This window comes from Notolepis coatsorum, assembly GCF_963971535.1.
Source record: "Notolepis coatsorum genome assembly, chromosome: 17".
Classification (NCBI taxonomy): domain Eukaryota; kingdom Metazoa; phylum Chordata; class Actinopteri; order Aulopiformes; family Paralepididae; genus Notolepis; species Notolepis coatsorum.
The window spans coordinates 35083157-35105476 of NC_140181.1; the positions used below are offsets into that span (position 1 = coordinate 35083157).

General features: G+C 41.1%; 1 protein-coding gene across 1 annotated transcript; it reads right to left on the reverse strand.

The window, feature by feature from the left end:
• Window positions 1-5019: 5019 nt before the first annotated feature.
• On the reverse strand, window positions 5020-15000 carry pim2 (Pim-2 proto-oncogene, serine/threonine kinase). Its single transcript, XM_084333037.1, has 7 exons — window positions 14809-15000; window positions 10371-10471; window positions 10127-10177; window positions 8799-9031; window positions 8525-8694; window positions 8236-8412; window positions 5020-8126 (listed from the first exon to the last, which is right to left on the reverse strand). The coding sequence occupies exons 1-7, from the start codon at window positions 14870-14872 to the stop codon at window positions 7966-7968; spliced, it is 957 nt and encodes a 318-aa protein (XP_084189163.1). The 5' UTR covers window positions 14873-15000; the 3' UTR covers window positions 5020-7965.
• Between the last annotated feature and the right edge of the window lie 7320 nt (window positions 15001-22320).

Consider the following 22320-nt stretch of genomic DNA (forward strand, 5'->3'; position numbering starts at 1 on the left):
TTCATCACTTTAGTTTAGGAGATGGGAGATTAGGTCCGCCCACAATGACCCTCAGTCAAACAGCCCAATGACCATAGAGGCAAAGTCCCTCCCCTTCCACTGGAGCACCATGGGACACTATTTCAGAAAAAAATATGAACGGTAGTCAACAGCAAGAGACTAATCATATTCTTATCTTTACGTTACATTACGTTATAGCAGGGGTCAGCAACTTTAGGCACACGGTAGCTTAACCCAGGGGTTCCCAAACTTTTCAGGCCGGGGCCCAGAAAATAAGGCGTCAGAGAGCCGCGGCCCAATGCACATCGTCAGGCTTTTTTTTTTTTTTTTTTGTCAGGCGACCGATTTTTTAAGCCAAATATCACTTCAATCCTATTAAGTTAGTTCAAGTTAGTTATTCATTTATATGTGCTATTTATGAGAGGGCTAACTTGTTGCAAAATAATAATGATAATAATAATAGCCTCATTAAAATACTATTGTTGCTTCGGTTGTTTTCAGCATTTTATGTGCATAATCTGTTATTTAGTTTGAAATGTTCGTTGAAATAAGTAGATTTTTCGTTTTTGTTTATTTATTAAGTTAATATAAAACCATATAGTCACATTTTAGAATACAATAGAATAGAATTTTAGAATACAACTAGAAACACTGTCCTGGCCTGCTTCTAAGTTCAGTGACCTGACACATTTTTTTTTTTAATTTATTATTATTATTTTTTTAAAATCATCTCGCGGCCCTCCCGTGGCTGCTCGCGGCCCACCTTTGGGTCGCGACCCCGACTTTGGGAACCACTGGCTTAACCAATGGCACATCCACATAACAGATTACCTCTTTCACAGCCTGTTATTTACAGTAGTTTGATTGATATCTATAACAAATAAAGACTTCTAAATATATTAAAAAATATATATATATATCAGGGTGAGAGCCAATCAGAGGCTGAGTAGGGGTGGGTCTTCACAGACTAAAGTCAGAGACAGAAAGCTAAAGTAAAGATTCAGGCTTTCCAGGCCTTGTGGACAGAAGAGTGGGGTTTTGTCTTTCAGAAGGATCATGATTTTAAAATGTCTATGTCTTGAACATGTTGTTTGCTGGACGTTGGGTGTTAAACGCCATTTTGAGACATGAGAAAACATTCAAGGATGTGTCCTGGTAGCGTGAATATTTTAGGCAACCAACTTGTGTTCAGCGTTTCTCTGATCGCCGCGGGGGCGTGGCTAGACGCAAGTTGGTTACCTTAAATAATTACGCGTTCTGCTATGGGAAGCAAGCATTTCACAAGGGTGGCAGTGTTCTTGTATAGTGCTCATAATAATTACGATGTCCTGATTATGTGAGATAATTTTTTTTACATTTTGACTTAATGTTAACTCATTCAGCGCCGGAGCTTAATCCGCGAGATGGCGCTAGAACGCCACCGCTTTAATCAATGGGGGGACTGCGAGATTTGCGAGTGCTTAAAATATATCTTAAATTATAGCTATGGGTCTAATACACCCATCGATTATCAGTGAGTTGCTTTCAGTGAGTTGCTGATTATCGAATCTTCCTGAAATCAATGCTACATCATCATTATCCTTCCTCGTGCAAGCATGCAATGTGGTTTAGACCGGTGCACACACCCCCCCCCCCCCCCCGCCACCAACGGCACACAGCCACACACACAGAGACAGCGTCGATCGGGGTAGAAATAAATATCAGATCAATGATCAAATTTATATAGTGTTCTTACCTTGTATCTGATGTAATGCAAAAGAAAGAATCCAATTATCTGATCGCCATTCCAAATACTGCTCGTGGAGGTCCGTACCACATTACCGACCGTTACACAATGACGGGCGGGGTTACTGTTCAATGCCATCGTTGTATAGACCTACGTCCCGCACTGCTCGGATCATCCCAGAAAAGAAACTACACCATTCCCAGTGGAGTGCAATACCAGCTGGAAGGCGTAGGCGGCGGTATTTGCCCTTTTGCGAGCTCAGACCCATTCCCAATGATAACATCAGGCTGGATGGATGAAAATGAATGGATATCGCTAATAAAAGAAATAACGATTAAAACCCGACTATACTCGTGATTGGCGCTCAAGCGATGGCGAGTTAACCCGACTATCATCGTGACTGGCACTGAATGAGTTAACACTGATTAACAAGATTAAAATGTCAATTTGTATCAAAATGTTGCAGAGCCCTGTTTAAGTTTTGTGCTCCATTTTATTCAGGGTTCCCACACTTGCCTTGAAATGTATTTCCATGCTACCTCCTGATTTTCCAGGTACCATATTAAGTGATGATCTATAGCCCCCTGAAGCTTTCCGCCCCCATCCTCGCCCCCCCTCCCCTCACACACACAACCCCCTAGGTCGGACACCTGACTACTTACTTGATTTAAAAGATGTGCCAGTCAAGTCTACATTGTAAATACTTGATTGATATGTTCTCTCTTCCACTCCTCTCCCATCTCATCCTGTCCTCTTCTCTCCACACCTCCCCTCTCTTGTCCGCTCCTGTCTTCTCTTCTACTCCTCTCCAATCTTCTCCCTTTTCCTGTCATCCTCTACTCTCTTATCCTCCTCTTTCATCTTCTCCCCTCTTCTCTTCCTTCTCCCCTTCTCCACTCCTCTTCCTCTCTACAGTTTGAGGTTCTGAAACAGAATGTTATTTTGAGTTAAAATTGGTCATCTCCATAAGCTAAAATGGTATTATATTTGTCTTTAGCGAAGTGAAATGAGACAACCCTACACTTCACGGGAACGCACAAAACAGCGGGGTAGGGCCAAGTGGAAGGGCCAAGGGGAGAAATGGGACGCAACATTGCTCTGTAAAAGCTATTGTAAATCAAACTAATGAACCTAAAAGGGAAAACATAAGGCTGATTCCCCTGTGGTTCCTCAGTACAGCAACCTCACTAGTAAGCTTAGCTTAACAGTATAGATGTATAGAATCAATCTGGTCATGATCAATGGTTTTTCAAAAATGTCTCACCCCAAATGTTCCTATCTAGTAGTATATTTTTTTTAAAGAAAAAAAAGATAAATCACAAAATAGCTCAAAGTAGATATAAGAATGAATGTTACAAAATGTATCAAGTAGACTGGTCATGTCAACTAGTATAGAAGTAATGTCACAGCTAGGGCTGGGCGATATGGCCTAAAAATAAAATCAAATTTTTTCACATTTTTTCTCTTAAAAACTAGAAACGCCAAGAAAATCATTCAAATAAGCTTTGTTTTTATTTGACACAAAACAATTATCAAACCAAGATGAATTTCCCTATTGGGATTGAAGTGCAAACCTAACCTAACGGTGGTGTAGTGGTTAACACTGTCGCCTCACAGCAAGAAGGTCCAGGGTTCGATTCCCGCTTGGGGACCAGGTTTCCATGATGCCAGGTACCCAGGTGGGGTATCTCCCAGGCCTTTCTGTGTGGAGTTTGCATGTTCTCCCCGTGCTCGCAAGGGTTTCCCCCCCGATAAGATAAACCCAATGGAAAAACATGCACAACAACAGATCGCTAACGCTGTGGCGTCCTTGACGAAGACGGACAGGAGCACTTGGAATTGTCCCCTGGCGCGGCTCACGTTGACGCCTGTCTGCTCCCGGCTGCCCTTGGGGGGGAAGGACGACGGGATGGGTAATCGCAGAGACGAATCACATCGGCGATTCTAAAGAGACAATGCATGCATGCGTGTGTGTTCCGGTGTGTGTGCTAAAAACTAACCGCTGTGTGTGTACCGCTAAAACATTGAGTGTCGTTGCATGCCGAATAAAGACCTCTGCAACAGGTCCTGCATTATTATATATTAAAGACTTAAAGAAACTTAAAGACACTTAAAGAAAATAATAATAATAATATATATATATAAAAGGTTACTCTTGATCAAACAAAGATGAATGTCCCTATTGGGATTAATAGTGCAATAACTTGCTTTTTCACCAAACTTCACTTAAAAAAAAGAAAAAAGGTGCCTCTTGATCATCAAACAAGAATGAATTTCCCTATTGGGATTAATAAAGTGCAAATCTAACTTTCACCAAACATAAATTTTTGTAAAATAAAAGGAGACTATTAAAAAAAAGAATTATTAAAAAAAAAAAATATCGATTTTCATAAAAAAAAATCATCCTAAATCATTCATTTGAATTAATCGATTAATACAATCGATTAATGGCCCAGCCCTATTCACAGCCTACTGTGAAAATGTATTGGTAGTTAGCTAGCAATGCAAGCTAGCCAACACTAGCTAGTTAGTTAGCAAGCTGAACATGGACTAGCAAGATTGCACTGCATGTGCTTGCTAACCATCATTAATTAATCCAAATTGAAAACAAACTCCCCTAAATGTGGTGAATAACACTGTTTTAGGAAAAGTCGATAAGTGAAATACATCAAACATAGTTGTAGTATTTTAAGCAAGGTCAAAATTACCTCAACAATTCTAGTGTAAGCTGCTAGCTAGCAAGATTGCACTGCTTACTAACTAACGTTGATGAACCCAGGTTTAGCACACGGTTAAAACACTACTTACATTTGAGGATAAACTTGCATAAGAAGTTTCACTGTAGATGTCAAGGCTCCAGTGTTGGCTGGGAAATGCATGTATTTGACCCTTGTTATTCCCAAAGTCCACCAATCCGAAACTATACTTTTAAAGTCCATATCACCAGGTTGCCTGCATCAAATTCCAACATCCAATATACTGTAGGTAGGATGCCAAGAGCATGGTCTACAACATGGGATCATCCATTTCTATCTACAGTAAAAGCTGTTGACATGTAAAGGGTTTTATAAACTCATCTTAATTCTGTGCTCAATAGTTTCATGTTATTACTATTTTACACATCCAATAAAATTTTCCAGGAAAACTGTAAGTGTTCACTTTTTCTCGGTTTCCATGACTTTTCCATACCTGGAAAATAAAAAATAATTAATTCCATGTTTTCCAGGTACCGTGGGAACCCTGTTATTACTCCTAGGTATAAGGAGAGCATAGAAAAGACACAGGACACCATGTAGAAGTGGAAAAACTAGTTTTTATTTACACGTTGGATCATTTTGTCATCGATCCATGAGGTTTCATTTAATATAAACAAATCTCAATAACAAGTGACAAGAGAGGCCACTTTTAAAAATAACAAGCATGAAGATGAATACAAACAATAACCATAATGATGAACACAACACAAGCATTTACAAGCAACAACCAGCCCTGAACAATCAACTGGGATCAACTTCTGGTTCTCACCTGGAGATACTGGGACATATGTAACACATATAAACTCTCAAGAGTCACGAGGAGGACGTGCTAGAATGAGATACTGGCAGCAACTCAGGGCGCTCGTCTTAAGCCCTGGATCCAGCGTGTTTCAGCCTAAAATAACATTACGATTCAGCCGAACAACTGCTTGAATTGAACGATAGGTACAACAGTGTGTTATGTACCAACAAGTTTAGTAAATATCGACAACAGAAAAGACTAGTGAAGGCACTTGAGAACATCACAACCTTCAGATGGAACCTCCACAATTCACTTTTAGAATGTCGAGAACAACACATTCCGTTTGAGTCAGTAGGTTACCTGAGAGAAAAGACACACACAACTTATGAAGAGCATGTAGATATAAGGGGGACATTCTTCAGACACTTGAAACCCTGAAATATAAATACATTTCTATGTAAAGTACAATCTCTTCGCAGTTCTGACTTCCCACATCTGTAGGTCCTCTATAGAGAGACTGTGGTGTTTAGTCTGTCTGTAGGTCCTCTATAGAGACTGTGGTGTTTAGTCTGTCTGTAGGTCCTCTATAGAGACTGTGGTGTTTAGTCTGTCTGTAGGTCCTCTATAGAGACTGTGGTGTTTGGTCTGTCTGTAGGTCCTCTATAGACTGTGGTGTTTAGTCTGTCTGTAGGTCCTCTATAGAGACTGTGGTGTTTAGTCTGTCTGTAGGTCCTCTATAGAGACTGTGGTGTTTAGTCTGTCTGTAGGTCCTCTATAGAGACTGTGGTGTTTAGTCTGTCTGTAGGTCCTCTATAGAGAGACTGTGGTGTTTAGTCTGTCTGTAGGTCCTCTATAGAGACTGTGGTGTTTAGTCTGTCTGTAGGTCCTCTATAGAGACTGTGGTGTTTAGTCTGTCTGTAGGTCCTCTATAGAGACTGTGGTGTTTAGTCTGTCTGTAGGTCCTCTATAGACTGTGGTGTTTGGTCTGTCTGTAGGTCCTCTATAGAGACTGTGGTGTTTAGTCTGTCTGTAGGTAGAGAACTGACCTGTATAACCAGGCCTCAGTGAAGACAGACAGAGCCTTACTTTCCTAAGGATTTATTGGCGCTCAGGTCATGTTTAGCCCATTGTGAGTCCTACGACAAAGACTGGATTGACAGAAAATTTTATGAAATTTTACTCTGTGATCTTCCTGTTGTCTCTCTGATCTGAGAGGAAAGAGTTCCACAATAAACCAGAGAAATCAGGTTTAATATGATCCGGGACACTACGAGTTCAAACTGACCCTGGGCAGCCACGATGACCTTACCGCTCTGATGGTGTTGGGAAAGTAGGAGTCTGTGATCTCAATCACTTCACAGAATCAATGAGAAAGTACATTCTGTCCATAAGACAAAGATAATATGAAATAAAAACAAGAAATCGGAGGGCATCAGGAAAGCCAGCATGCCTTTTTTTGGTATCATAAACGTACACAGCCCACAACTGGAAAACAAATAAATACTAGCTGTAATAAATACACTTCTATCAAGAAGAGACTATAGGACATACTAGCTAACGGAAGGTGCTGCTCTCTCTCTCACCACATCTATATCGTCCCATTACTCCAACATATAAAAAATAAATAGTTCCTACATGAAAATGCTCACAACAAGGTCTGTGGGTTATCTTGAGTAATGGGGGTCGTGATATAAAAAATAAATAGTTCCTACATGAAAATGCTCACTACAAGGTCTGTGGGTTATCTTGAGTAATGGGGGGTCGTGATTTCTGGAAAGAGACATTGCTGTCGAGTTTTTCTATTTTCTATTGCCGTTGAGCTCCGTTGTATTGAAGTGACGGCAGATGTCTCCTAAACAAAACCATCTGGATGGATAAAACAGCACTCTGGGTAAAGGGGCAACATTATGCTTTTTAATTTGGGGTGAACTGCCCCTTTAAGTTAAGGGATTGAGTCTCCAACAAATATATCAAAGATATGGCATAAGTCAAAACAGAAAGCTATACTGGAAGACACTCAAGTTAAGGGAGTAAGTATCCAACATGTAGCAAAACAAAGAAGTATTTTTCTCTACTGGGGACTGTGGCCCCAAGAGCACAAATACAACCACTGTAACATTACTCTACCTGTATAAAAAAAGAAAGAAAAAAAAATACATTGTTGGGCGACAGTGGCTCAGGAGATAGAGCTGTCTGGTAATCCGGAGGGTCAAGACTCAAGACACTTAATCCCTAATTGCTCCCGATGAGCAGGTTGGCACCTTGCAGTGAAGGGTAAAAAGTGAGGAGCAAATTGTAAAGCGCTTTGGATAAAAGTGCTATATAAATGCAATAAATTACCATTTATGGTTAAATCCAGTGAAAAGACAACCTGTAAACTCCTCTGGCTTAGCAGAACAGGGCAGGTTCAGCCACTAACCAGGCAGGTTGAGTTTGACATTGTCCAGGTTCAGTCCTCCATACTGTGCGTTTGGTCCCAGGGAGATGGATTAACAAAGGCTCTGTATGATCTGGGTTGGGTGTGACTGACCAGGGCCACACAAGGTCTGTTTGGCAGAGTCCTATATCTCATGGGTTTGGTTTCTTCGATTTTTTTTTGTCTTGTCATGTTTGTGAAAAAAAAAACTTTAAATATGAAAAAATAAATCATCTCTCCAGACTGCAATTAAAATTACAAAAAATTATAATAATTACAAAAGAATTAAAAGAACCACCTCTAATCGGATCTGTTCCAGAGCCATCTATAGGGACTGGTTGGCAAGGGAGCTGTGCTTCTTTTGCAGGTCTGTTCCCTCCTCTTCCTCCTCACCCCTCTCCATCCAGGGATGGGCCAGGATCTCCTCCAGGGTTGGCCGGTCCTCAGGTCGGTAGGACAAGCACCAGCGAATCAGAGACTGGCATTCTGAAAAGGGGGGCAGGACAAGAACAATGTTTAGTCACAGTTGCATATTTAAAAAAAATAAAGATTGTTAAAAAACAGACTGATCAACTGAAAACGCGACCCAGTCCACCTTTAGAGATGCGCCGGGTGAAGCTGGGCATCGCCGTGACAATCTCCTGGTCCCTCTCGAAAGGGATGTCACCACACACCATGTCGAACAGCAGCACCCCCAACGACCAGACCGTCAATGACCGGGCTTCGTACGCCTGGGTCAGGATCCACTCTGGAGGACTGTACACTCTGGTACCTGGAGAAAACAGGAGGTTAAGTACCTTTACAACTTTAAATAGCAGGAACAAGCAGCAGCTGCGAGCTGAGAAGAGACAAGCGGGGGCCTTGACCCTCTCATCGCTCCTCACCGTCAAACTCGGTGTAAGGAGTGTCCTTCAGCAGGGCCCCGGAGCCAAAGTCGATGATCTTCACTTCTCCTGTCCTGGTGTCCACCAGAATGTTCTCGTCCTTGATGTCTCGGTGGACCACTCCCTGAGAATGGACGAACTGCAGAGCCTCCACAATCTGGACAAAGAACCTGACCAAGAGGAAGAACCGGTTAGAACTTGAATAAGAGTAGTAGACAAAGTAGAACAGAACAAAGTAGAACAGAACATATAACAAAACTGAATATTCTCCTACCTCTGTGCCAGGCTCTCGTCCAGGGTCCCCCTCTCTGTAATGAAGTCAAACAGGTCTCGACAGTGCTGCGGTCTCTCAAACACCATCAGATAGTCTTTCCCCGCGACCTCGAACCAGTCCAACATCCTGATGACCCCGCGCTGACCCCCCACTGGCCCCGCCGACAAACCCTTAGCTCCGCCCAGCCGGAGGAGAAGGGCTATCTCCATGGGAACAGGACTGACCTCACCAGGCTGCAGAGAGAGAGATTATATATATTTGAACACTCTTTAATAAAGCTTAACTGTTGCATATAGGCAACATTATCCAAGTAACTTCCATGACAAAAAAGCATTTTGTATGGAAATAACCTGGCACAGTATGCGTGTGTTGGCTGGTATTTGAACAAGACCCTACTAATCCAGGCACTAAAAATGGCAAAAAATGTGTGATACACGTTGCATGACCCACTCACAGGCCTGCTAGTGTGTGGGACAATCCACTCATCTGCTTTTAAAAATACAACATGACTAAATCTTCCTGACAATTTTAAAACACCTACGATGTTCCAGAAAAGAGGGGAAAAAAACACTTTTAATTAAAGTTTCCCTCCATGTTCTAGTTTGGTTAAGAAGGAAACCCCCGTCACTTCTACCACCACCTCACGCCACAAGAACAGTTTCTTCCCCTCTGCAGTGAGCCTCATCAACAAGGCTTGGGACCCCCACTGACACCCCCCACTGTGTTACATTAACACACCCCTACTGGACTATACTTGTATATACAATCAACATACTTATTCATATTTCATTGTTAATGCTTTTTGCACATAACTGCCCAATTGCACAGCACTGCTAAATATCCCATCCCACTGTAATGTTATTTTATTATAATTAGTGTATACTTGACCAGTGTACAGCCCTGGCCTGTTTATTTTTTTTATACTTATTATAATTATACTATATTATATTGTGCTCCTATTTAATTTAGTTTATATCCCATTTTATTGTATTCCACCTTTTTATTTTACAGTTGTACAGCCCTGGCCTATTTTTATTTCATAATTATATTCTATTGTGCTTCCATCTTAATTTAGTTCATTTTATTCCACCTTTTTATTTTATTATCTGTCCATAATGTCGCACTGAAAACGACCAAAGCAAATTCCTTGTATGTGAAAACTACTTTCTGATTCTGATCATAGAGGGGTTATGTTATTTCCTCTAAGAGCCGTGTCTGGTGGCGGTTCTCTAGATGACCACTAGAGGGCAGTAAAGGATCGTTTCTGTGCACACAGCAAGCCGAAACCACCCATGACCATAAACAGTACAGTAGACTAAAATACTCACCAGTCTGGTCCAATGCTGAACCCTTTCACAGGAAACCTGCTTGATCGCCACCTTGGAGGGGCACAATAATATATACATACATACAGAGAAATGAATAACTATTTAAAAACTATTAAAAAAAAGGGTGAATAAAATAGTGAAGTAATTCACTCACACATACAGCATTGTTGTACATGCCATCATACAGTTGTATGAGTTATATGCAGGTGTATAAGTAGGTATATAGAAGGAAATATTTATTCACCTGAAGGCCATCAGATATTCTCTGTCCAGCGAACACAGAGCCAAACCCCCCCCTGCCCAGCAAGGAGCCACACTGATACTGTTCTTCAAACTTTTCCTTACCTACACAAACACAACAAACAAAAGCAGGTTAAAACACACACCGCTTCTTTCCTACAAACACACAACTACAGTAGGTTAAGAGGCACAAGGAAAACAAATAAATCAACTGTATTCTTAAAGTACACTATACTTGTTATATATTCTTAAAAGTATACCAAAACATGTGAAACAGTACATGAAAGAACATAAGTACCAACAAATACGTTGCAAGTATACTCTCAGAAAAGTACATGGGTAGAAATATACTTTTAATACACACTTAACCCTTGTGTTGTGGTCAAAAGCCGTTTCTGTTCATGGGTCAATTTTGACCCATGATTTAACTCAGTCCAAAAAACTCAAAATGAATGTCTTATCATCCAATATTGTTTTTACTACATCATAACTAACTTATTATGCATTTATAAGTTACCATACAATCCTATTTTCATTTTATGGGCCCAACACACTCAGATCGATTTGAACCATCTGCTCCTCTTTTCAAGAAACTAAACATTCTGACTGTGTCTGAGGTTAATTCTTTACAGATATGTATATTTGTGTACAAATGCATTCATGATCACAATCTACCAAATGGTTTTAATAGTTCTTTTAATTCAGATGCTCATTCATATGCTACACGTCAGTCCAGGGACCTGCATATACCTTATTGTGGTACTTCACTTAGGCAGTTCTCAGTGAGGTATATAGAGGGTCCAATCTTTGGAATGCAGCTGATCCTATGCTGAGGAAATCTCCATCTCTGCTTATTTTTAAAGCAAACTACAAAGAAATTCTCATCCAAAAGTAGTAGATAGATAACAGGTCATACATGTAGGTATGCATTTGGTTATGTGGGTGGGTAGGTTTATAGGCAGGTGGGTGGGTTGTTATATATTATTATGTACACAGTATATCCATGCATGTACTGTGTGTATGTATGTTTGTATTAACACAAATCTTTTAATGTATTCTGGTATTTTACAATATGCATATTTTTGTATTTTTGTATGTTTGATTTTATAAAACGGGGGACGTTCTTGATAAGCCTCTAGGCTTCTAACTTCTCCTTCACAATCGTTATAACTTATTATGTATTGTTTTTACTTCTGTTTAACTGTGTTAATAAACAAACAAACAAACAAACACACTACATATTTTTAAGTAAAAATGTTGATTAAATTCACTCATTATATTCCCTTGAGTGAAGATAGTGGATAATTATGTTATCTGACTAAAATAAACTAATATTAGAATAGTATAAACTTTTTTTTATTTTTAGAACTTTATATTAACTATAGTAACCTCTGTGGCGTTAAATAGATTTATGCTGGAAAAAGCTGAAAAACAAAGCCGTTTTATCATAAAACACAACTTTTAACAGATACCTCATACCACCCAGTACCCTCCCAGATCCCCTCATACCACCCAGTACCCTCCCACTGCCCAGATCCCCTCATACCACCACCCAGTACCCTCCCAGATCCCCTCATACCACCCAGTACCCTCCCAGATCCCCTCATCACCCAGATCCCCTCATACCACCCAGTACCCTCCCAGTATACTGAAATTAACCTGACAGAGATATGTATAGACGTTAGGGGTGTAAAGGTACACGTATCCGTACCTAACCGTTTCAGTGTGTACCGTACCGTACCGAACGGCTGTGTAGTTACTAGTCAGTGTACCGAACGAATACCACTAACGACCGCCCACGGGGGCTGTTTTTTTCACAATCTAATATAATTATTATTATTAAAAAAAAATTACAAGTCGATTATTAATTTCAATATAGAATATTCGTTGACAACCCTACAAGTACAATTAGTTACTGCACACTATATCACCCCTGAGTGGAACATGGAAAGCCAAACTTTCCCCCAAAATTTTTTTTTTTATTTGTTTAACCAGGAAGTCCCATTGAGATACAAGATCGGTTTGGGAGAGGGAGGTAAGGGGTTTTAGATTGTGTGTTGTGAAGTTTAGACTTCAGAGAGGTACAGAAAAAAAGGTACCGTTGGGTACCGGTATCGATTCCCAGGTAAAAAGAAACATTTTCAGGCTCGGTGTCCCGAACAGACCCACAGCGTAGGCCAGATGCAAGCCGCATTTTACAATAAACCTCTGCGGTATTGAGGCGTTGCAATATCAGACAGGGTGCAGCTGCAGTCCCGCAGGGAGGCTGGATGAATTATGAATGCCATGGCAAAGAAATTAAATATTGATCCCAACAACGAATTATCACATTGTTGGCGTTCAACGCATGGCGGGCAATAACAAATTATGACGTTGTTGGCGACCAATGTGTTAAGGGAGCTTTGCTCCCCTGGATCCCCTCGTTCGCACACGCACACACTAGGGCTGCACGATTTTGGGAAATAATCGAATTGCGATTTTTCTGACAGATATTGCGATTAAGCTCCCTTAACACATTGGACGCCAACAACGTGATAATTCGTTGTTGGGATCAATATTTCATTTTTTCGCCATGGCATTCATAATTCATCCAGCCTCCCTGCGGGACTGCAGCTGCACCCCGTCTGATATTGCAACGCCTCAATACCGCCGCCTGGTGGATGATCGGGCGAGTTACACTCCACACCAAACCGGAAGTGGCGCTGGTGCATCGAGGAAATTCCTCCGGCAGTAATATCTTGTAATGTGGATCAAGAGACACAATCGAGTGCATTGGGATCGCTTTCGAAACGCAATAATCTATATGATTTCGGCGTTTATTGCGTCATACAAACGGGAAATGGATCTAGCAGATCGACATCAAATAATTGGAATATTTTTCCTCCAGTCTCATCGGCGAACGGTAAGAGGAATTTTTATTTTCAGCTTGATTGTCCATTTCTTTGTTTGCAATCCATCTGATAAATGTATCAACCCATACTAAATAAAGCTGTTACTGACGATCAAGAAATTATAAACGACCCCCCCCCCCCCCTTTCCTTCACACATGATGAAGCATAATGTATACCGATCATATACATTTGAATTTTTTAATATAGCGTGTATAGGAAAGAAACGCCAATCGATATTATGCTTCAGGGCCTATAACTCGCGTTTTTGGAATTACAGCAGAAAAGCTTAAAAACACTTATATTCTCGACGGTATTAACACAACAATGTATGAATGAAAAAATATAACGTTCCCTCATCCGGAACGATAGATACCCGATGTTGAATGGGCCATAGTAATGTCAATATAGCTATAATATTTAAAAAGTTATAGCCCTGCAAATAAGGTAAACATCTCCATAGGCTTACAGCGGTGGCAGACTGGGTATAAGGATGGGCATACTGCGTGGCAATCAAAGTGTCAGCTCGCCTGAAAACATGATTTGTGATATTTTGGAGAGTCTCTAAAATACTGACATTAAATGCTATTTTCTGTGTGTTTATGTGTAAATAGGACTGTTGTGTGTTATTTGACCCGAAGAGAATAGACTGTTTTACCCAGGTGTAATGATAGTTTGTTATCAGCGAGCCAGGTGCAGATTCTGCGAGTTCTGAGCTGAGGGTTTGTTCAACTTCAACCTGTAACTTGTTCTTGTCAGAGACCAAAGACCAGCAGGGCTGAGCCTGGCGTCCGTGAACAGGAACAAGTTGCAGTCACAAGCTGATGACATGTCATTTGGATCAATTAGGAACAGTAATGTTCAAGTTGAATATCAGTGTCCATATTCTGTGAGAAACGTTGAGTTCCCGCGGGGGGAAGGTGCCAGAGGGATTGGGAGAACAGGTGCATGTTGCAAAAAGTAATTGTTCCCGTGGAGGAAAGAGGTGGGGGTGGGGTGTCTAAAGATCAAAGATGAATCTTGACTGACCCAAATTTGACCCAGAGTTACCCACAACATTTAAATGCACTGCTGGGTCTTCCCAGTCCGAACACCAAATAATACACTAATACCGTCAGAATTAGCTAAAATGGTCAAAATCAGTTGTGTAGTGTTTATATAGCTATTGTGAAGGATATCATGAAGCCTTGTTCCAATGGGGGGAAAACTAGAGGGTAGTTATTCTATCATTTTAAACTTGAAACGGGTCACCCGAACACAACATATACGTTCAGAGTGGAAATCGCGGTGGAAAATACACAAATTTCTGACTTGCCTCAGGAAGATATATACTTCCTATAGACAGATATATTTAATACTAATTAATAATATTATGAACTGGGCGGAACGGGCGCTGCGTGTTTGTTTTGGTGACGTCACAGAGTCCAACCGTCACGCGAACCGGACTCTTAACTTTGACGTTAATTTGCGTCTCTTTTCTAACCGCTAACATGAACTAATAAAGCGTTAAATTAAGTTACTTGACAGTTTTAATTAAAAGAAATATCCTCTTACCGGCTTTTTGTTTAACGTTAACCTCGGCGTCCAGGTGCAGATCAACGACCCTCTTGTCCAACATCTTTCAAAATAAAAACTGATGAGAATTATTCAACCGAGACCTTAGTAGAACCTCCTGTCTTAGATGCAGGTGGTAGAATCCATGTTGTTGTTGAAGTCTCAGTTGGTAATCCAACTTCAAACGGTGCGTGTTGGTTGTTGTGGACCCCGCTGTCTCTCTGACGCCGCTCTGTTTGGATCATTAGTTACTACGAAGGACCCGCCCACCGAGATGCTGTTCTGGCCAATCACCGCCGAGACGTGCTCTCTGTTTTGAATCGTTGGTCCAATCAGAATCGAGCATGACTCTAAAACGATTAATATTCATGTTTGTTTCTCAGAATGGCAGCGGCTCTGAGCTCTTCTTCCCGTCAAACTGAGTGGCTGTGATGAGAAGGAGGCGTAGTGGCGGTTAGTGTGTCCATAGATATCTATATCTATGAGTGTGTCAGCTTCTGCTGGTAAATACTAACGCCTAACGGTTCCTCTCTCTCACACACACACACACCATTATTGCTTTCACGTGACAGGTCCTATTGATTGATTGATTGAAAACTTTATTAACAGATTGCAGAATGGGTACAGTACAGTTCAATACATACAATTGTTAAGGGGATGCAGACCAGAGAAAGACTTGTTTACATCAGGGTTCCCCATTTTCAATTCATCATAACCTTTCTGTTATTCAAAATATAGTAAAAGGGGTTTTCATGCTCCTGCGATGTTTAGAATTTCTGATCGATTCTCAGTTGAAAATCATTCATTATACTCTTTATTAGACTGTAGGCTCAGTTAGTAATCATTAACAGGTAGTATAATATAAATAACATGACACAGGTATGTTACCATCATAATTATACCATATAGTTACGCTGCTGGCCAGTATGACCCACTACCACCATAGTGTCTTTATACCGCACTACATATTGTCGACATACTACAACTCTGTACATACATCTGATTAGCACTATTACTCAGTAGTACCAATTTATATATCGTATACCCAGTTGAATCACCTGTACATTGTATATTACTATTGAACTTTAGTGTTACATTTGCACTCTGGTTGGATGACAAGCTCCCCCCCCCCCCCCCCCCCGTTGTACTGTACTTGTGCTGTATAATGACAATTACATTTGAATCTAATCTAATTATGGTGCTTAAATAAAACATAAATTGGCATATACTACAGAAGTCATTATCAATAAGGAGCTGTGGACACAGAATAAATCTCACCAAATTCTCATCACTATAATCCCTGGATGTCAATTAGAATGAGCCTTTTTTCAGATGAAACATACTTTCTTAGCGTATGGGGTGACAACACAGTATGTCTCGTCACTGAAGCACCTCCCCTTTTTAATAAAACAAATATAACACAAAACCACTCAAACATTTTATTTTTTTTACCATTTCTGCTAAATAGGTGCATATTATCAGTCCCTTATGCCCATTGAAAGTACAATCCGTTTCTTTGGTACAGTTATCCAGAGAGAGGACCAAACCTGAGTCTGCCTCTTATATGACTGTACATGGACTGCATTTATATAACGGCTTTACAATACTTATGGCTCACATTCACCCATTCACACACTGACAGTGGAGGCGACGATGCAAGGTGCCAACCTGCTCATCAGAAGCAGTTAGGGGTTCAGTGTCTTGCTCAAGGACACTTCAACATGCTGTCTGGAGGAGCCGGAATCTAAGTGGGAACCTTCTGATTACCAGACAACTGCTCTACCTCCTGAGCCACTGTCACCCCTTTTATTGGTATACTGGTATGCACTTAAAACCATGGTATGAACAGAACTACTAACATACTGTAACACTGCTGACATGTTTATATGTGGAGACAATTTGATTCAACGTTTTACTCTGTACTTTTGCATTTTGTACTCTAATTACAGTACTGTATATTCATTCCATCCAATGAAGGACAGGGTCTCAGGGACCCGTCCTCTAGAACTAGAAGGGACAGCACTATGAGTAAGATGAACACATCAAAGGAGGGAAAGAAGGTCAGAAGGTCCTTGTGGCAGAAAGCAGCAACAGTGAAAGGCCTTAGAATACACCAGGGAACTCTTTGAGAAAGTGAGTCAAGTCAAGTCTGTCGGTTGAAGTCCAGCGACGCGTAGAAAACCACGGCTCACAGAATGTCAGTAACCCTGTCACTGAGGAGGGGACGTGCTGTAGGAGGGGATGCAGTAGAAAACCACAGCTCACAGAATGTCAGTAGCCCTGTCACTGAGGAGGGGACGTGCTGTAGGAGGGCATGTAGATGGTACTGAGAGAAGAGTTGTTGGCAAAAAGCTAGTTAAACGGCCTAGAGAGCAAATGAAAGGAAGGAATGGGAGACTGTTAACAGGCTTAAAGGAACAGTGGTAAATAAATTAGAGAAGATGGGAGACATTATTCATGAGTATGGTACTGAAAGATTAGGAATCATTGAGAAAGAGGGTGGAGAGCTTGCAGGCAGTTCAGACGGCAGAAAGAAATAGAAAAATGAGTGAAGGAGAGGAGATAGCTAAAACAGCAGCGGAGCAAGGGATGTCAGTGGATGAGAAAGGGAATGTGTTAGCAGTACTCAGGAGGGCAGAACAACGTAGGAGGAAGAGACAGAAGGAGTCAGGGTATCATTTTATAGTGATCCATTTAAGTTGGTTAAAGGAATGTTCAGCCAAGGAAAGGGAGGGAAACGCGTTTCAGGACAAAGCTTCAAAGTAAGAGGTAGAGGAATACTTTAAAAATACTTACTCATATACAGGAAATAATAGATAAATTGGGCTTCCTCTTGACATACCACCAAGGTGGAAGCTGTAGTAAGGTGTGCAAAGGCTTCTTCAGCCCCAGGGCCGAATGGAGTCCCTTACCCGGTTTACAAAAGTGCGCCTGATGTAGTTAGATTCATGTGAAGGTTATTGAGAATAGTATGGGATAAACCAGTTATACCAAAAGCTTGTAGAGCAGGGGAATCCTAATTCACAAGGAGTCCTCAGTTTTAAGCCAGTTTCAGACCATATCCTTCCTTAATAGATACCACAGTGCACAATCCCAGGGAATTGCAGGGTGCATGGAACACACTACTGTAGCATGATATGGCACCAGATTTAATCAGCCAAGATAGAGAAAAGAGATTTGTTATGTGGCATTTTTAGGCCTGGCAAATGTGTTTGGTTCAATATTATCACATAGCCTTATTTGGAGTGCCTTTGATTTCTTTAGTGTGCCAGGGGTGATTTTAAACTTGGTGAAAGCATACTTCCAAGATATTAGAAGGTGTTTTAGTACTATAGATTTTACAATAGCATGACAGAGACTAGAGATAGGCATTATGGCAGGGTGTACTATTTCCCCATTACCACTCACGATGGCGATGGAAGTAATTATTAGATCATCAAAGTGGGTGGTAGGTGGGGAGAGACGGCAGGGCGGGCTGTGCCTCCCACCTATTAGGGCTTACATGATGACATGACTCTGGTGACCAGGCCACTGGGACAGTGCCTTGTACAAATATTACTAGAGAAGTTCAATGAGAATCTCAAGTGGTGTGCTTGGTATGTTTAGTATGAGTGACATGTGCTTGGTGTGTTTAGTATGAGTGAAGTGTGCTTGGTGTGTTTAGTATGAGTGACGTGTGCTTGGTGTGTTTAGTACGCCTGAATGCCTTCTACAACATAACTGCATTTCCGTGTCTCTGATTGGCCAGGTCATTTCTGGTCATGTGACATGTACGCCCAATCATGGGACCGCAAGTTTCTACAATGGTTAAGCTTAGGCGCTCTTTCGATTCGAAGTAGGTTAAGGTTAGTTTGTCTTAGAGCATGGCGATAGAACGCCTGCCCTGATTCCGACGGTTAAGCTTAGGCACTCTTTCGAAGTTGGTTAAGGTTAGAGTTTGTCTTAGCGCATGGCGATAGAACGCCAGGTAGTTTGCAGGCTGTTAGACCCGGAAATAGGCGCAGAACTTGCTGTCCCACGATTGGCGCACATGTCACATGACCTGGCCAATCAGAGCGCAAAACTCAAACGCGGAAATGCAGTTCCGTCGTCGAAGGCATACACGCGTTTAGTACGTGTGATGTGCGTTTAGTATAATTGATGTGTGCTTGGTGTGTTTAGTATGAGTGACGTGTGCTTGGTGTGTTTAGTACGAGTGATGTGCGTTTAGTATAAGTGATGTGTGCTTGGTATGTTTAGTATAAGTGATGTGTGCTTGGTGTGTTTAGTATGAGTGACCTGCGCTTGGTGTGTTTAGTATGAGTGACGTGTGCTTGGTGTGTTTAGTATGAGTGACGTGTGTTTAGTATGAGTGACGTGTGCTTGGTGTGTTTAGTATGAGTGACGTGTGCTTGGTGTGTTTAGTATGAGTGACGTGTGCTTGGTGTGTTTAGTATGAGTGACGTGTGCTTGATGTGTTTAGTATGAGTGACGTGTGCTTGGTGTGTTTAGTACGAGTGATGTGCGTTTAGTATAAGTGATGTGTGCTTGGTATGTTTAGTATAAGTGATGTGTGCTTGGTGTGTTTAGTATAAGTGATGTGTGCTTGGTATGTTTAGTATGAGTGACGTGTGCTTGGTGTGTTTAGTACGAGTGATGTGCGTTTAGTATAAGTGATGTGTGCTTGGTATGTTTAGTATAAGTGATGTGTGCTTGGTGTGTTTAGTATAAGTGATGTGTGCTTGGTATGTTTAGTATGAGTGATGTGCATTTAGTATGAGTGGTGTGCTTGGTGTGTTTAGTATGAGTGACCTGCGCTTGGTGTGTTTAGTATGAGTGACGTGTGCTTGGTGTGTTTAGTATGAGTGACCTGCGCTTGGTGTGTTTAGTATGAGTGACCTGCGCTTGGTGTGTTTAGTATGAGTGACGTGTGCTTGGTGTGTTTAGTATGAGTGACGTGTGCTTGGTGTGTTTAGTATGATGTGTGCTTGGTGTGTTTAGTATGAGTGACATGCGCTTGGTGTGTTTAGTATGAGTGACGTGTGCTTGGTGTGTTTAGTATGAGTGACGTGTGCTTGGTGTGTTTAGTATGATGTGTGCTTGGTGTGTTTAGTATGAGTGACATGCGCTTGGTGTGTTTAGTATGAGTGACGTGTGCTTGGTGTGTTTAGTATGAGTGACGTGTGCTTGGTGTGTTTAGTATGAGTGACGTGTGCTTGGTGTGTTTAGTATGAGTGACGTGTGCTTGGTGTGTTTAGTATGAGTGACGTGTGCTTGGTGTGTTTAGTATGAGTGACGTGTGCTTGGTGTTTTGGTTGTTTGTGTATTTGTTGCCCTTTCCTCTCGTCCCTCTCTTCCATCACGAGTCTCACCTGCTGATAACCAAGTCATCACCACTCCCTACATGAACTCCACTGTCTGCCAGTCCTCACTTTTGTTAGTTGTTTGTTTGCCTGTCCGTTTACTACTAAACTAGTCTGTTATGGTATCACTACTAGTCTGTTATGGTATCACTACTAGACTGTTATGGTATCACTAGAGTTCAACTGTCAAACCGGGACAGTACAGCGAGACAGTTTTTCATGATGTATCACACTTGTCTGACATAATCTTTTACAAGCTAGTTTTGGAACAAAATCCTAAACTTGAAATCAACTTTAGTCTGGGTCATTGTTGAAGCGCACAAATCCGCTTCAAGGTCCTTCACATATCGTGCAGCGAAGGGAACGGCTCCCGCCTACCTCCGGTCAATGGTCTCTAACTACACACCCTCAAGACCCCTTCTGACAACTGCACTGACCCCTACTATCATGTACTCTTCCACTAAATCATCTTCCTTGTCTATATTACTACCTACTATACTAATATGTCTCTACTACTATGCACTCAACACTGCAGCACTCAAGTCTCAACACTTTGATGAACATTGTTACTCAGCTGAAAGAGTTGTACCCTTCCTGCTGACTTGTACAGAACTTGTAAGTCGCTTTGGATAAAAGAGTCAGCTAAATTACTAAATGTAAATGTAAATATTCAAACTCTGGTGACCTTTAAGATGTTTAAAAAGGCATGGTGACCTAGTCACATCTCTCTCTGTCATTGATCTCTGTTCATTATCTACAGTTTAATTAAGGAATCAGATCAAGTCCAGCGGTCTCTCTCCCAGCACCATGCTTCCGCTCAGGGTCTCTTCCAGTAACATCTGGCCGTTCTTTACTCCTCTGTTGCACAAGCTAATAGGTCAGAGGTCAGACCTTATTCACACCAAGACATTTCCTTTACTACCGGTTTAGTCAGTCTAGGGATTTGAACCGGAGACCTCCTGGTCACAAGCTGCCTCTCAGTAAAAGAACAACACAGCAGGTAAGAAGACGTCCCCAAACACTGATTTTCCTCTTTTTATTCCAAGAAAAAAAGGTATTTTCATCCCAAACAAGAAAATAAAATAAAACAAACTTATATTAATAATAATAATAATAATAATAATAATAATAATAATAATAATAATAATAATAATAATAATAATAATAATAATAATAATAATAATAATAATCATTAAGAGGAGAGGTATGACAAGTTTTTAACTATTCTTTTCTCCCCTTGTTCTTTTCTCTTTGTCTATGATGATATCGGTTGTGGTCAATTAAACATGCAGCTAAATAAGTCTGATGATGAAGAAGGTTGGAGAGGGGGGGGGTCCATGGTATTAAGAAACACAAGGTGAAGTTGTCTCTAAATGCTGATCTGATCTGGGGTCAGTATTGGAAACTTCCCCCGGCTAATGGGCTGTTTGTATAGGTGCCGTGGAACAGGATGTTTACTAGCAGGGATGTGAAGTGACACCTGCAGTTTGGACATGGAGAACCAGAGCGTCCAGAGAGACTGTATGATAATGGCCGCTGAGGGAGACGTTAAAAGGACATTCTTGACAGTGGAATTTTAATATAAATATCAAGGTCACTTTGAGACCATGACGCATGGAGGAAACCTTCTGAAGCGCTGCAGATAGGCAACTCTTCCAACAAGTCTGGCCAAAAGTGAAAGTCACGATACGTTAGCTCCTTAGATGTAGAATCTGTAATGCTGCCAAACAGCGACCTCTAGGCAAAATAACCCCGCTTGCTATTGCACGACGCACATTGTTTAAATATTTTGTGTTGGTCTGATGTGTGGATTGGAGTTGAGTGGGGAGAGGGGTTGCTATTGCTGGTCTGGAGAAACTCACACTGTAATAAGTTACTATATAGCTATAATATATTATAGCTATAATATATATTTATAATATAGCTATAGTATAATATATATACAGCTATATAGTATATATTAGGGGTGGACGGTATAAACGGTATACGGTATAAACGGTATGAATTTGCGCTACGGTATGGATTTAGACTATACCTTGTGACCGGTAGAGCAGCTCTAAAATAGCAATGACGTCACGTAACCACAGCCAGGGCTCGACAGTGTGACTATTTCACTCGTATTTCCCCCTAAGAATAGATATGTGCGAAATATTAAATAAATAAATATTAT

Coding starts and splice junctions, on each gene's coding strand:
- pim2 (XM_084333037.1), bottom strand. CDS start 14,872: ATGTTGGACAAGAGGGTCGTTGATCTGCACCTGGACGCCGAGGTTAAC. Junction 10,178..10,370: donor GAATATCTGATGGCCTTCAG/GTGAATAAATAT, acceptor TGCCCCTCCAAG/GTGGCGATCAAGCAGGTTTC. Junction 8,413..8,524: donor TCCTTACACCGAGTTTGACG/GTGAGGAGCGAT, acceptor TGTTTTCTCCAG/GTACCAGAGTGTACAGTCCT.